This window comes from Solanum stenotomum, chromosome 5 (assembly GCF_019186545.1).
Source record: "Solanum stenotomum isolate F172 chromosome 5, ASM1918654v1, whole genome shotgun sequence".
Classification (NCBI taxonomy): domain Eukaryota; kingdom Viridiplantae; phylum Streptophyta; class Magnoliopsida; order Solanales; family Solanaceae; genus Solanum; species Solanum stenotomum.
Window position 1 is genome coordinate 40,575,941 of NC_064286.1, and position 16,262 is coordinate 40,592,202.

The 16,262-nt window shown below is 34.2% G+C and overlaps 2 protein-coding genes across 2 annotated transcripts; one reads left to right on the plus strand and one right to left on the minus strand.

Annotated features, from left to right (window-relative positions):
• The first annotated feature begins 617 nt into the window (after positions 1–617).
• Positions 618–5,148, plus strand: LOC125865291 (serine carboxypeptidase-like 18). The gene is made up of 14 exons (XM_049545498.1): positions 618–753; positions 827–972; positions 2,668–2,744; positions 2,829–2,951; positions 3,098–3,200; positions 3,277–3,314; positions 3,419–3,520; positions 3,721–3,807; positions 3,896–4,024; positions 4,140–4,211; positions 4,319–4,464; positions 4,568–4,681; positions 4,776–4,830; positions 4,912–5,148. Exons 1-14 carry the CDS (start codon positions 635–637, stop codon positions 4,993–4,995), a joined length of 1,395 nt encoding a protein of 464 aa, XP_049401455.1. The 5' UTR covers positions 618–634; the 3' UTR covers positions 4,996–5,148.
• Positions 5,149–9,035: 3,887 nt separating this feature from the next.
• LOC125865287 (nucleobase-ascorbate transporter 4-like) lies at positions 9,036–14,155 on the minus strand. Its single transcript, XM_049545495.1, has 14 exons — positions 13,974–14,155; positions 13,123–13,220; positions 12,838–13,014; positions 12,653–12,753; positions 12,479–12,554; positions 12,212–12,271; positions 11,914–12,098; positions 11,555–11,651; positions 11,220–11,306; positions 11,056–11,114; positions 10,692–10,783; positions 10,050–10,127; positions 9,634–9,794; positions 9,036–9,527 (listed from the first exon to the last, which is right to left on the minus strand). Exons 1-14 carry the CDS (start codon positions 14,068–14,070, stop codon positions 9,309–9,311), a joined length of 1,587 nt encoding a protein of 528 aa, XP_049401452.1. The 5' UTR covers positions 14,071–14,155; the 3' UTR covers positions 9,036–9,308.
• Between the last annotated feature and the right edge of the window lie 2,107 nt (positions 14,156–16,262).

A 16,262-nucleotide genomic window follows, 5' to 3' on the forward strand; every position in this document is an offset into this window, starting at 1 on the left:
TTTTTGAACGGTTGGGGATTGCTCTACTGACGTATACATATTAGGTATTTGTTTTGATCAACGTGATTAGCAAAAGTTTCAGAACTACGAAGAAATAAAGATAAAGAATCATTCCAAATACAAGTTATATCAAACATGGGATGTTCAACAGATGTAAAATTACTTGGACATCGATTAGAGATAATCACTAGGTCTTTCACATCACAAATACCTATTATTATTTTCAAATTTTGGTTGCCCTTTGGACATTTTTGCAACAAAAAATTATCCTTTAGTGTTCGGACTCTTAACACAGGGCATAAATTGTACTTAATGACTAAGATCTATATAATTAAAACAAAGCTTTATTTATATAGGGAAATAATTAATTAATTTAAACATAATTAAGGTTTTTTTTTATTAGTCAAATCTTAGTCATTAAGTTAAATATATATACCATATGTAGTCAGTCTATAAATAGAAATTTGATGAAAAAGGTCAAAACTCAAAAGATTATATTTGGTGTCCTAACTGGTGTGAAGGCATCGGACATGTGAAGTTAAGCCTCTATATATGAGTGCCCCTATTCTCTTTTCACAAGTATTCAAAAGCTTTACATCACCTCATTTTCCCAATTCCATTCAATTCATCTCCAATGGTGCGATTCATTGTTATTCTACTGCTGCTACTTGTATCTCAGGTCGTCTCATCACACTTCATCGTTGAGACTCTTCCTGGATTTGATGGAAAACTTCCATTTACACTCGAAACGGGGTAAGTAGGTAGTATTAATTTTGTCATTCCGTATATAAATAGACACTAAATTCATGTTATGTTTATTGATCAGTTACATTGGTGTTGGAGAAGATGGAAAAGTGCAGTTGTTTTATTTCTTCGTAAAATCTGAGAGAGATCCGGAAAATGATCCTCTCATGATTTGGCTCACCGGAGGTCCTGGTTGCTCTGCTCTATCTACCTTTTTTTATGAGATGGGTATGTCAATTTTATCCCTTTTTCCCTTATGCTGCTAAGATATCAGTATGATTCCGATCCCTCGGTGTAAAGTAGTTGCATGAAAGCTAATGATAGAAGTTATGCATACATATATATACAAGATAGTCTTGATGATTAAGAAAGGAATAAAGATATAAAAAGTATCGAAATTTGTTAGAATCAATTATATATCCTACAAATATAATACAATCAATTTACTATATTTGATAGAGAGAAATTATAGGGCATGATATTCTTCTAAGACGGTTGGCATTGTTGTCATCATAAATTTAGTTTAATTTTCCATAAACTTGATCAACAACAACTCCTGCCGGTCTTTCGAGTTTTAAGTTTTGTGTATGGAGAACAGGAGATTTTAACTATTAGGGCATTCGATATGCAATTAAAGCTAACCAGTTAAATCAACTTTGCATTGATAATCCAAGGCATATGATACATCGATTAAACTAATCTTAACTGAAAAAGTTTTATAGGATAATCAGGCATATGATACATCGATAATCCAAGGCATATGACACATCGATTAAACTACTCATGGATGGAAGTCCACTCTCCTGCAAGTTGAAACTGAATAGATAGTGGGAATAGGAAACAGATCAGGCATTTGTACTATTTCCTATTTTGATGCTATTATTATTATTATTGTGTGTATGAGTATAGTAGGGAGGAATAGTAGTAGTAGTAGAGTAGGACATATTAGATCAGCGTCTCAGAGATGTCACTTGTGAAAACGTCCGTCCAGTTCCAGCAATAAATGAAAGTGTTTTGGTTTATGTAAAGTAATAAATATCTGTTTCAAATGGGGAATCAGGAGATATGATATTATGTAAAGATCTTCAAGCAAAGTGTGCCTGTAGTTCAATGTAAAATTTCGGTTTGGCCATTATGGTTTGATATTACAATGACGACTAGTTCAAATCAAATTTGATTTCATTATTATATTCTCACAGTCACATGACGACTTTCATGTGTCTTTACTCCAGATTGCTTGATTTTCTCTTGATTCCCAGATATGCATGTCCTTTCTTTCTTGTGTCTTCATTCTAGATTGCTTGATTTCCTCTAGATTGATCGTCTTTCCTTTTTGACTTCTGTGATGATTTGTTGATTGATTACAACAAATTGTTCTTGCTTTTAAGCTGCTTAATTGATTTACTTGTATTTGGATAACCTTTCATGTGCTGCTCCTGATATCCTGCACACAAGATTTTCCTGGTTAATCTATCATTATTAAAAACTATTTGTAGGCTAACATGAGGAACCATTATAGCAATTTCACTTTATAAAGTAGTTTAGTTGACACTCAGTAACTGCCAAAGACATAATTCGGGATGGTTTTAACTTTGAAGTTCGGATATGGAAATAAAACCATTATAGCAAAGTTGTCAATAAATTGCGACAAATAAATATTCAAAACTAGTCAAGATTGGATGAAGGGATCATAAATAATGTTCACTATGTATCAATATATGTACATAAGGTTCAAGCAATAAGGACGATGGCTAAAAGATCAATTTCAGGTTAAGAGTCTCCGAATCTAAGAGATAAAGTTATGCATTAAAGTATTCGTTAGTGTAAGAGGAAATAATAAGATTGTTTTCATGACCTTCATGCTTGGATTATTGTCTCTAAAAATTTAATAAGCTGTAGAAATGACCTTGATGCTTCTTTCAGGTCCTTTAACCTTTGATTATGCAAATTCTAGTGGAAATTTCCCGAAATTGGAGTTGAACTCATATTCTTGGACCAAGGTTTTGTAAGCTTACTCTTTTACAATTTTCTTATGTTTTCATTGTTGCTCGTCTATATAAGCGTAATCTGATTTTCATTTCTAGGTGGCCAACATAATATTTATAGATCAACCTGCTGGCACAGGCTACTCATATGCAAACACTTCAGAAGCTTACAACTGCAGTGATACCCTCTCTGTAACTCTAACTTACGACTTCCTTAGAAAGGTGAGAGAATTTCAACATTTATTTATCTCACATTTCATGTCTCAATGTCAGTTAGAATTTCATACTCATGCTTCAGGAAAAGGTAAACATCTAACCCATGAAACTTTCATAAGTAAATTCATGAGACTGAAATTGTTATGCTGTAGTGGCTTATGGACCATCCCGAGTATCTCAAGAATCCACTATATGTTACTGGTGGTTCCTACTCAGGCTTCTTTGTTGGACCACTTACTCTCAAAATATACGATGGTATTGTATCTTGTACCTGAGTTCAAGATAAGTCTTTTTGTTATCTTGGTCTCATGAGCTTTTTCTTTCTCTCAAGGTATTGAACTTGGTGACAAGCCTCGAGTGAATATCAAAGTATGAACTCCACTGTGTTCAGTTGCACACATATTCTTGCTGTTCTTATTGTTGATCCTTCTCATTTTAACTTCTTCTGTCTAACCGGAGGTTTTGGAATGTAGGGATATATACAAGGCAATGCTCAAACAGATAGATACATCGACTTCAATGGTAGAGTCAAATATGCTAATCGTATGGGACTTATTTCAGATAAGATCTATCAGGTATCTAATAGCTTATGTTCTGTACTCTACATTGGGGAAACTAACTTCTAGTTAACAACGGTGTAGATGGAAAAAAAATCCNCCCCCCCCTCCCAGATATGCTAACAAAGTGAATTCTTTGAATTAAAGAGTAGTTCAACTAGAAATTACTTACAGCTCATTATGATTCTTCAATTAATCTTCGTTGTGTTACCGTGCAGTCCACTAAAGCAAATTGCAATGGGAACTACATTGACGTTGATCCAAATAACATATTATGTCTAAGTGATCTTCAGAAAGTAGAAAGGGTAAGGTATCAAGTTCTGCACTTATAAAATATTAAGATATCTTCAAAGTTAAATTATGCTTAAATAGTCAATCATTGGATGTGATTAGTGTCTCAAGAACATACAAGGGACACATATTTTAGAACCTTGGTGTGACCTTGAATCTTTTATGAGCATTCTCCAAGAAACTCCTACAAATGGCCAGTCAGTATTTCCAATTCCAGGACCATGGTGTCGAGTAAGTCTCTGTTTCTCCCACTTAACAAGGCCTTCTTAGCATCATGTATTGTGTTAATTCTGTTGGTATATTATACAAGAATTTGATGAGTTAACTTTTTAAACCCAAAAACCAGGAAAAAAATTACATATACTCATATGTTTGGGCAAACGATAAAGCTGTCCAGAAAGCACTAAACGTTCGTGAGGTATGCAAATACAGTTTTTATTCCTACTGTTTATGTCCAATGCTACCCCCCCCCCCCCAGCCGAGAAAGAGAAACCTTTGAATGATATGGTCATGTAAAAAACCCAGGGAACAATGTTGGAGTGGGTGAGATGCAATGAAAGCATGCATTATCGAGGTAAGGAGAGAACCGAGTCATATGTGTATGATGTCCCAAGTGCCGTTGATGATCATCGCCATCTCACCAGCAAATCCTGTCGAGCACTAATTTATAGGTATTACTCCAAGATAGCTTTACCTTCTTCATGTTACGCCATTCTTCTAAGTGACCATAATATATCCTGTCGAGACTGTTTGACAATTTTTTTACTTTGATAGCGGTGACCATGACATGATTGTTCCGCATTTGACCACGGAAGAATGGATAGAAACTTTGAAACTGCCAGTTGTAGATGATTGGGAGCCTTGGATTGTTGACGCTCAAGTTGCAGGGTTGGTTCCTTTCTCTTAGTGCTTTTCTTACTCACCCAATCGATCCTTAACATGTATCAATAGTTAATAATTTTTAAATACTTTGTTTATGTAGATACAAGATGAAGTATTTACAAAATGATTATGAGCTGACATATGCAACTGTTAAGGTAAGGACAATTCCATATTGCAACAACTCTAAACCAACATCATTGCATCTTAATCTTAATTCCTTGAATTAATTTATTTAGGGTGCGGGGCATACAGCTGCTGAATACAAGCCAGAACAATGCCTGTCAATGGTTGATAGGTGGTTTTCTGGTGACCCTCTTTAGTTTCACCCTTGCAAGACATTAATGTACTCATTTGTTTTTCTCGATCGACATAAGTTGCTTCTTTGACAACATATATAGCAACACCAGACATTAAGCATGTGTGTCGTGTAATCTTGACATGGAAAATCACATGTTAAAATATATATGATTCGAGGTTGATCCTATTTATATTCGTTTGTACTTTGTAGTATGCGAAGTTGGAGAAAGGAAGTACTTGTCTAATTTATTCTGTTTTTTACGAATCAGACCCATGAAAAATCCTAAGTTAAAATATATATCAAGAAAAACGCCTAATAACAGAAGCATATGCTGAATGACTAACATTAGGTATGTTTTTATAGTGTATTCTTGAAGTTTTAATGATAAAAACTCTTTCATATTCCTCAATTACTTAATTTGATTCATTTCAACTTCTCATAATTAGCAAAAATACGTTCCAACTTCTATATTAATTGAAAACTTTAGTGTTCGTCCATTACCATCAAAAGAAAGAAAACAAATATTTAAGGAGAGTTAATCTTTAAAAAAAGAATATAATATTCAGCTGTTTCAACACATAATAATTGAGTAGGACTGCTGAACTTCTCATTTTACCCCCCCTATTATGTAATTCATAATTTATTACTATTATATTAGATATTTAATTTTTGTTTAGATTAATTATTTTATTACATTTTAATTTAGTGTAGGGAAAATGATAATCCAACTTTGCACTTTGGAACTTTTCACTTCTAATAATATAATATATAATATATAATATATAATATAATATACTAGTTTTTGGGCACGCACTTTGCGTCTGTATCCCATATCATTGAGTAGATAAGTTTAAAAAATCATATTATTATTTTTAAGTTTTGTGTTTGAGTTATGAAAATATTTAATGCTGATCTTATTCGGTTAGGTCAATGAAGAAAATGTTCTTGTCCCATGAAAAGCCTCAAATACCTTTTTGTACTTTCTCGTTTGCCTCAATGCCTTTTTTTAATTTCTATATTTCGCTCTAACAATAATAATCTTATTATTCATTGACATATACATTCATTATAGTAAGAAATAGATGATAAATTTATACAAAGTAATTGAGAAAAATGAACATACATCATATATCAACTATTTTCCTCTATTGTTTATTTTAAAGGTGAGGGTTATACATATTTCTATTTTATAAGTCCATTAAAATTATATTTGCTTCGTATGAATATAAAATAATTTGCATATATAAGCGATAAACAAACTTAACAAAAACGAACAAACTTTATTTACTAAAGCTAATTGTTATTTTGGCAATCAAGGCCAATAACAAAAAAGTTTACAACTCATAGCGACTCACAAAGTTTCATTTTAATTTTGCTAATAATTAAAGTATTAATTTACTTACAAATTCGATAAAAATAAATGTCAAAAAATGTTAAAGAAAAAATTTTAATTCGACAAGAGGGAGTTGCTCGGATGGTAAGCACCCCTCACTTCCAACCCAAAGGTTGCAAGTTCGAGTCACCAAGGGAGCAAAAAGAGGTGGGAGCTCCTAGGGAGGGTAAAAAAAAAAAAAACTTAATTCGTAGTTACAATTGTACGAAACACCAACACTGAATATTTACTGCTGGAACTTCTGACATTGAGGAAGAGGTTGATGAATCTCAGAGTGAGGGAATGACTCTTACAAAATGGAGAGTCAGACAAGTATTGCGACAAAGAAGACATAGACCCCAACAAGACTACAGGAATAATGACTACCATAAAATGATGATCAATGTTATTACAATGGAAAGCCTACCAAATTAGACAGAATTGTCCTGAACTCAAAAGAAGGAGCCATAGGAAGAATGGGGATCCAAAGAGTCTTGGAGAGTGGAGCAATGAAAACGCATTGGAAGAAGATCATGCCGAAACAACAAATATCTGGCAAGGGGAGAATCAAGCGAGGTAAGACAACATGATTGTCCTAATTGTAATTATTTACAAAATTCTCTAGATATGGTTATCAATGAATTGCAGAAGGTTACTAATGAATATAATAATTACGCCCAACACTCGTGCATTCGGGTATACACTCCGAAACAGGTACCCTTAAATCAATTGAACTAGATCGATGTAAGTTTCACCTTCAAATCATTAACTATGTTTTGATTTGCATGTAACTGCACGTGCGACGGTTCGAACGGGCGATCTAACACATACAAATTGATTCCCTGCATACAGAAAATACAATAGTATGAAACTACACTTACATTAAGTTACATTACATTAACTATTTTGAGTTGGCCGCAACTTCGACTCACCCTCAGCTCTAGCTAGTCTCCAACACATTAGATTCCAGGGTGAGCTATTTATTCTAGCTCGTGTTGGATTCTCTCGGTTGTGGCATGATGTCCTTAGTTTTCCGACACAAACTACTTTATTTATTTTGGTGTCTTTTATACTCTTAGACTTAGTATTTGGGGTTTAGATGTCCTTGATGTGATGACTTTCAGGTTTCGGAAAACGATATTTAATAGACTTTAGTGGATTTTGTATTCCTTACATTAATAAGATTTGAGCTTCCGCATTATGGTTAGTATTTCGTAAGTTGAACAATTAATATAAGTAGGGGTGTGATTTCGTTGCTTCGCCCACCTAGGAGGTTAAGTGGGGGTACCACTCATGACTCGTTTTAGGTCATGACAAACTTGGTATCAGAGCCTTAAGTTCAACGATCTCATCACACGAGGACATGTCTAGTAGAGTCTTGCGGAACAGTATGGGGACGCCTTTAGTTTTCTTCGAGAGGCTATATGACTTTAGGAAAAATCCATTCTTTCCTTCTTTCGTGCAATTACTTGAATCAAATCAGTATCTAAATATCTCTAAAAACAGAATATAGCATTGAAAATATCTCTAAAAATACTATTCTGCCTATAGTTGTAGAGAGAAAAATGTATATATTCTGGACTCCATTAAAAGTGCCGATGAACACATGTTTTGCCTCTATCTCTAAAGATCTATGAATATGTTACAAAAAAATTTAATCATTCAAATATGTGTCTCATTGAGAAACTTGCCACACTTAATTAAGCTAGTCATTGATCTGCCAAAGTCAAACTACACAAAAAAATTAGCAATTGTGATGCATGTCCAATTATGGGTAAGCAAAGTCCATGGTTAGGGATCTTATTCCTTAAACACATATAGAGTGAATTGAAAGTAAGTTTCAAACTTGGTAGTGTGTTCTTATATATGTCTTATTCATCCTAGAACATTCTCCCTTTGTCCCTATTTAGTTGTCTACTTTAAAAATAACACACATATTAAGGCAGCAATGATTATCATAGTGAAGTTACAATTTTACCCTCATAGTACAATTTACAATTCCAAAATAAATTCACTCAAGATAACTAATCAATGCTCTGGGAAATTAATAAGTTTATTTACTGTATTTATGATAACTTTTCACTTCAAAATTACAACCACTTCTTTGAATTCAAGTGAAATAAATTGGAGGAAAACATACACTTTTACAATTTTTTGTAACATTTAAAAATTTCCCACCAAAATATTTTGTTATAAAAAATATCTCTTCTCCTTCTTCAGGAAATTTGTTCAAATCAATTTTGCCTGCTGCAATATGCTTAATTTTTCCCTCATAAATTAATGAAATGCTTTATGGATAACTTAAAAGGATTATGTAACTCCCCAAGTATAATAAATGTATTGTCTGGTTCCAAAAAGGATGAATTACAGCTTACTAGAAATTTTCAAGAAGCTTAATTGAGGGTATAATAGGCAAAAAAAAAATTGTCCTTTCTTGATTTGTCAAAATGGACAAGTAAATAGGGACAGCTAAAATAGGAAATATGAACAAATAAATAAGGACAAATGGAGTATTAGATGAAAAACTATACATCAAAAAGGGTATATTCATAGCGTTATAATTACTTTATATTAATAATATATAAATCAAAGTAATATTATAAAAGAATATCAAAACAAGAGAAGTAAGCATATAGTAATGTCATACGACAAAGAAGATGAGTGTTATCAAGCCAAACTTGGAGGGAGTTCTTTGAAATTATCTCGTCTTAGTTTTATTAAACAAAATAAAGGAGAACATCGGCCATAACTTACAAAACATGGACTACAACTTACAATTATGACCATCTAATAGCAGCAGCATATACTCTACATAAATATTAAATGAAATATCATTTCATGTCCGGTACTCTACGAGAAAAAGTTTACACGCCACTTAGGAGCCCTGCTCACATTCCAAAGGCGCCACTTCAATTGACATGTATTATTTCTTTCCTTAAAACATAAAAATAGTGGTACTATATTTATACTGAGGGGAAGTACTTGGAAAGCCCATAAGGGAGAGAATAGAACTCTTCACTTCTAGGATCTTTGTCAAAATGCTTGAACTTTGCCCACCAATGCCTTCCACTGTCTTTCTTGGTGTTGACATGTTTTCGAGCAAGAGTTAAGTCCAAGAACAATGCCACAATTCCTGCCACTGTGGCCGGAGACGTGAAGATAACTTGCATTATTTTGTTAAACTGCAATTAGTTTAAAGGCCAAAAATTATTGTCATTCAATTCAGTTACATATATATAAAACTTGTTGCATTGAATGGAAAATGAATATGACACATGTGGTGCTTACCCAGGCAGAGCCAGAGCGAACGGGACCATCACCAGTGGTTATCACATAACCATTGAAGTATTGTGGCACAGAAAGACCCAAGTAGATAGACAAACCTAATATAAATGTAGTCCTGAAGCTGTTGAGATTGCAAAATTGAAGTAATCCAAGACCAGCAGAAGCTGCATTAACCGATCAAACGTCAGAATATAAGGCAAAATAAACAGCATACACCTTGAATGAAACAAGTATATTCTCATTTTTATTGCACAAATTCTAGTTTTTGATGTTGATTATTTTCCATGCTTAATATCTGAATGGTGATCGAGAATTAGATTACACAAAACCAAAAAAAACTAGCTGAGAGGTGTTTGTGCAGAAATTTCTTGAAGAACCATATATAGACTACACTAGAAATATTGAAAGCAATGACATACACATGAAGGCAAACATGACACAGTACAAAGCTCCAACAATTGGCAGCGGTATGGAAGCCAGAACAGCTCCAAATTTTCCTGTTCATGGACAAAAATGTTCAACAATTAGTCTCAAACTGAAATTCTGCAATTACACAGACGAGAAATGAGATATGGATTCACCAGTATAAACCGTAAAATACTTCTATTAACGAATTTTGCATCAAAGAGATTAACTTAAGACGAGGGATAAAGTGACCAAAATACTGATAGATCACTGCAGATACCCTTATTTAATCGATGTAAAACTTTACCTCTAATGCTCTCCTGTATGTTTAAGTAGAGTTTTTAGGTTTGGTGTTTGGAGTTTGTGAGATAGAAGCATGGAGTAGTAGAATAAGTTGAGAAGACAAAAACATCTCTTACACTTACACAACTACTGTATTTTAAGTCGGCTTTTTGATGTGTTTGGCTTTGATTTACCACGACTAAGTTTTTCAATCAAATTTGGACTTGTAAATATTTTTTTTTGTCGAAGAAAAGTAGTAATAGGATGAGTTGAGAAGAGAAGAAATATAGTTGTCTAAGAAAAAGAGGAGAAATGGCCCAAGAGATTTGCTTATCAATGTTCTTACTCTTAAATTACTGGACTATCTTACTTACCTAACACGGAAAAGAAAAGCATAAATATTGCAGACATTTGAATCACTCTTCTGCTTCCAACTCGAGTCATTGCCAAAAGACCTACATTTTCACTGCATAGATCACAAGAGAAAAATATTAGATGATGTAGTCAACTATTTAACTTTACTCGCATGAAATTCTCAGCGATGATTTACTTTATAGAGACTACAAAATGACTGGAACAATTAGTTTCATAATACTTGTAATCCCTCTTTCCCGACCTAACTTTTGCTCTTGATTAGGACAGTAGTAAGAGCTTTAGCACAAAGTAAATGTTCTACTTTAAGCGCTTTGTAGGAAAAAATGATGTTTGAAATTAGATGCTGTGGGGTAGATGTATTACACTGAGACGGTAGATCCGCTTGCAGTTCCCCATAGACCACTCAGCAAAATGCCTAATCCCTGGATGTCACGAAAAGCAAATTGATGTAAGCAGAGAAATTTTACAATGGAAGAAAGATCAGCGACGACAAGTGTAAATATCATCCAGCTGGTACATCTACGAACCAGCCAACCAGCACCACGGCTAATTACTGAACCCGGTGTATGTGTTACACTTCCATATCTTGCAGCTGCTATAAATGCTCCAGTAGACTGTCGAAATAACAACAATAGGAATACTTAATAGAAAATTCTATAGCATGTTCTCCACAAAGATGTCTCATCAAAGACTTCAGAGTTTAGTGCCTAACAAGGATAAATGACATCTTTAAAAAAAATCTGTTAGCTTTATGTATCTTATACATGGAAAAACTGTTTCTCGAAGGAAAACAATTATATTTTTCATTATAGTTATTACTAGCAAGAGAGAAACCTGAACCAAGTTAGAACTGTATATAGACCTCGACAAGAGAAACCAAAGCTGCAGCCATCATTACAAAGACATCTCCAGCATCAACTTTCGGAGCACCCCATTGCCATGGATAAGGTACCTTTATCCTGTATTTCCGCAAGTCAGTGAAAGCAGAACCAAATCAAAGCAAATCACTTAGAACTCTATAGAGAAGAGTTCGATGAGGAAAGAAGTTAAACACAATATCAAATTGTAGTTGACCTAAAATCCTCGAAACTAAGCTTCTATCGTTACCAATGATCTTATACTTCAAATATCTACCACTTCAGGATATCATTTTGTTCATAATCAATACCATTAAAGGACAAGGATATGAATTAACTAAAACGCAAGTTTAATGTAGCATACCATGAAGCTCCACTGATGAGCCCAGACCGATCCACACGGCAACTGAATTGAGTCTGTGGAGGTCTATTGTTGTATGCACCTGTCACAGTGAGAATTGCTGCATATGCCCACACTATAGCAACTGATAATAGGACAGCAAATCGTTCAAAGATGGGACACTTTAATTTCCACGTGTGAGGAATGTACTGCACAGACATTTATTTCCCATATATTAGACTACTGGCATAACTATTAGAATTCATTCGAAGAAATTCATCTGTATGGAAACTCAATGCTGTTTATTAAAGAAATGGCTTACTTGAGACAACAATATTAGTATTATTAACCCTGGAAGACCAATTTCAACACATTCTGCCAGCTGAATCAACAGAAATGAAAAAGAGGTTAGTAAATCCAATGATGAAAAAGGAAAAACAGATAGATACTACTTCATGGAAATAAAATATGTTACAAATTGACTAGAGGCCTTCTACATGTGTACTATTGATGTATATAACCAATTATACTTAGTGAAAGGCATCAACGGCCTATCTAAACGATAGCGATCAACAATCAGAAGTCTTACAAGCGGAAAACCATGCGTATATAGGCCAAGGCCTACAAGCAACACCGGTGGAGCTGCAGAGAGAGGGGATAGGACCCTACATTGTTAAACAACGCTGTAATAAGACTTTTTTTTTCTTAACAATACAAACACGAATAGGATGGAAATGAAGGATAAATCCTGCAAAATGAACACCTTATGACAATTCTCCAGAGTCCGAGAAAGCCAATTAATATGGGAAGTATGGATGCAATCATCAGAGCTCCCTGCATTCCTCTCATCGAATGTATAAACCTCTGAAGAAAATGATCAAAACAAAGTAGGGATCAAACTCAAACATAAAAACAGGAAACTGATGCAACAAGATGGAATATGCCAACCTCGCGAGGGTCAAGATATGTATTGTATCTACTTGATAATGCAACAAAAGTAGCTGGAATTATGAATGTGAATGATCCACCTATCACCACAGGAAGCCGGGTTCCGAACAAAGACTGCAAAAGAGTGTTCAGCCCAGCAACAAAGAGCAAAGTTTGAATTACTTGAGCTTTCTCCTCCTAAAAGACATAATTTTGAAACCACTATTGTAAGTACACTAGTACTCCATGTGCCCAACTTGTAAACCCAAATTGCTCTTCAAAATTACTGATAAAGTAAATACTTACATTTCCACCACCCATTTGAGGAACAACGATGGTCGGGATGATGACAGTAGTTCCCAGCATAACTATGTAGTGCTGAAAACCCAGAATAATGGCCTCCGCTGCATATTATTTAGAGAAGTGGACAGTCAACAGCTTGTACTCTGTCTTCCGATCACACGAAGAGGACAACATAAAATTTTGTATTGGCTTTCCACTTATGATTTCAACGTACATTTAGGCATTTAAACAAAGAAAAACTCGAGGCTTAATTAGGTAACATGAGTATGAAAGTGATCAAATCAGAACTTCTAATCCCTTTGATGATCAAAATGCATAACAATCCTACGGGTTCTTGAGAGAGTGTATTTTGAAATGTATATCTAACTCAATTTATTCTTGTTTTCTTGCACACATATACAGGGCTCGACCTCGAATCATTGGTCCTGCCAAACCCACAAGCTCATGGTTGAATCCGCCACAGGCTATATGATCCATTCTGTTCAATTCAAATCTGTTTCATTTGATTACTAGATATTTTGTCTGTCACTTCACAGAAATTTGAATAGGTAACCCGAACTCAAGGAACACCATAACACTTAAAAGGATCCAAACAACACACATGCTCTTCAGGCAATGAAAATGGAAACAGAGAGTCACGTTTTCACAAGACTAGAGGGATTGAAAGTAAGCAAATCCAATAAAATGCAGGACCCTGGAAGCTTTACTAGCTCAACTGAGAAAAACTAGTGAACAAAATTATGAAATAAAAATCAAGAAAATTAACATGTATGTATACGGCCAACTAATCAATCAACTTTTCAGTCTTAAACTAGTTGAGATCAAGAAAGTAATGTGTAACACAAATTACGTACGCCACGAAGGGTTGCTGTTAACACAATAATCAACTCCTGGCAATTGGTCCTTCACTGGATGTGGCACCAATTCATCAGCTTTCACCTGTGGCGCCATCGCTTTTGTTTTATCTCTAAGTTAACTCTAACAACACTAGTTCAAACATGCTAAATTTATATCAAATTAGCATGGACTACGTAATCAAGGGCTATTCTTATCTTTAGCTCAAATTATTATATATATAAACAGAAAGGACTGAGAAATTTCAAAGTAGGTAATCATCTACTACATTCGTACTCATTATGAAACATGAAAAAGGAGTTAGTGGTTCAAAACCATGTGTGTATTTAAAATTTCTTTTATGTTTACATAATTTGTGTGAAAAACAATGAATTTAGTTGAACCAGCAATATTCAGATTTGACCACAAAATTAAATTCAAATGAGGAAGAACAAAATTGACAAGTTGAACAATTATAGAGTAAGATATGATTAGGCAGTGATGTTGAGAGTTTAACAAACTTTTAAAATTTTATATGTTTACTCTTTAAAAAGTATGGTGATTTGAACAAATATCATACTTTTGTGCTAGTGTGTTTAAGTTTTGAAACCATTTTAAATTTGTTAAACAAAATAGTTTGTGGGTCAAATTTTGGTCACAATTGCATGCGGATCACAAGGAATAGAGACGAGCCAAGATTTTTAGTTTATGAGTTCCTGATCATAACTTTTTTTGTTTGTCGGTTTTTGAATAGATTACTTATACATATTAAATATTTTTTGGAAAAATTGTGCGTTGTGACAAATATTATAGACTGTATTTACGACACATAGCTATAAGTTCCAAAAAATTATGAAATGTAGCTTCATTTTGCATTTTGTAGCAAATACACAATACACACGTTGATATAATTTCAGCTGATACAACTATTTCACGTGTTTTCAGTTGATAGAGTTGATACTCACCTGATGCAACTAATACCTACTGCCTGAATATAACTCTTTCGCTAATAATACTTCCATGACACAAGGTCAAGAATACCCCTCTTGGAACACAAGAAGACTTGAAAAATTGAGGGTAAGAGATCAAGAATGCCCCTTTTGGTACATAAGAAGACATGGAAAATAAAAGAAAACGACCTTTTAATGATTCCCATTGGCCAAATCGGCGAGATGGAGGTCCCATCACCAAAAATACTAGGCGGATCACAAAAAGGAGGCTTTAGAGATCGCCAAAATAAACAGTTTTGGAAGGTTTTCGGGCCAATTCGGCATACACCAAAACATTCGGCGCTTCACCAAATGGGCAGGGATGTCATCACCGAATTTCACAATCCATACATGTTTCAGTAAAACATGCATAACTTTTTACTCTGAACTCTGATTGATGCAAAATTGATGGTACTGAAAAGAAGACTTGTAGACCTTTAATTTGATTTGTCATGGGCCACTTAATACTTTATATAGTGAGAGATTGCAAAAACTCATGCGTAAACTTAGCCGATAGGAAAGCTATGAACTCGACTTAGTGCTAGAGTTCCCTTATGACCCTATATCACATCCCATACACTTCATACAATTGGGAATGGACCTTAAAACACATGAGCAAATAAGACATTACCCGATCCAAGCTGATACATTTACGAAGAATGGTTCGATTCTCTAGTGTAAAACTTTGCGAGGTACTTTTACATAAAATCTATTTTCATTGCAGTGTACGGTGCTAGCTAGTAGTCACTTCACATGGTAATACCTATTTTTCTCGTGAAAGAACAAAAAAATGTTACTATAGTAAGTATTCCATTTACATTACAGTATTGGATTGAAGTTTAATATCTTAAATTTATTGGGTATTGAACTTCCAATTATAGATTATTGGTAATGAGTAGAAGCACGCAATAAGCTTGTCGGAAAATTTGTCAAATTGTTTAACTTGGCACTGTTGAATGTATTTGTTTCAGGTCAAACATTTTGATAATTTTGTCCTCATTTTTTTTTTTTTGGTTTCCCATCTGGTGTCCAAAGTCCACATTGGAGCTTCAACTAAATCCGGATCGCACTCTGCAGGGCTCATTCGGGGGTAACACTCCCAACAAGATTTTCTCCATACCCAGGGCTCGAACCCGAAACCTCTGGTTAAGGGTGAAACACTCCCACCAGTGCACCACAACCCATGTTGGTGTCCTCATTTTATTTCTCATTTGCATTTGAAAAAAAAACATTTTAGAAATATCAAACTGAAATTGGAAAAATCAAATAGAATAGAATTAATTTGATTCAGTGTTCGTTGTATATGTATTTTTCCAAAAT

Coding starts and splice junctions, on each gene's coding strand:
- LOC125865291 (XM_049545498.1), top strand. CDS start 635: ATGGTGCGATTCATTGTTATTCTACTGCTGCTACTTGTATCTCAGGTC. Junction 2,952..3,097: donor CTTACGACTTCCTTAGAAAG/GTGAGAGAATTT, acceptor GTTATGCTGTAG/TGGCTTATGGACCATCCCGA. Junction 3,521..3,720: donor TTTCAGATAAGATCTATCAG/GTATCTAATAGC, acceptor GTTACCGTGCAG/TCCACTAAAGCAAATTGCAA.
- LOC125865287 (XM_049545495.1), bottom strand. CDS start 14,070: ATGGCGCCACAGGTGAAAGCTGATGAATTGGTGCCACATCCAGTGAAG. Junction 11,115..11,219: donor GCCGTGGTGCTGGTTGGCTG/GTTCGTAGATGT, acceptor CGTGACATCCAG/GGATTAGGCATTTTGCTGAG. Junction 9,795..10,049: donor TGTCATGTTTGCCTTCATGT/GTATGTCATTGC, acceptor CGGTTAATGCAG/CTTCTGCTGGTCTTGGATTA.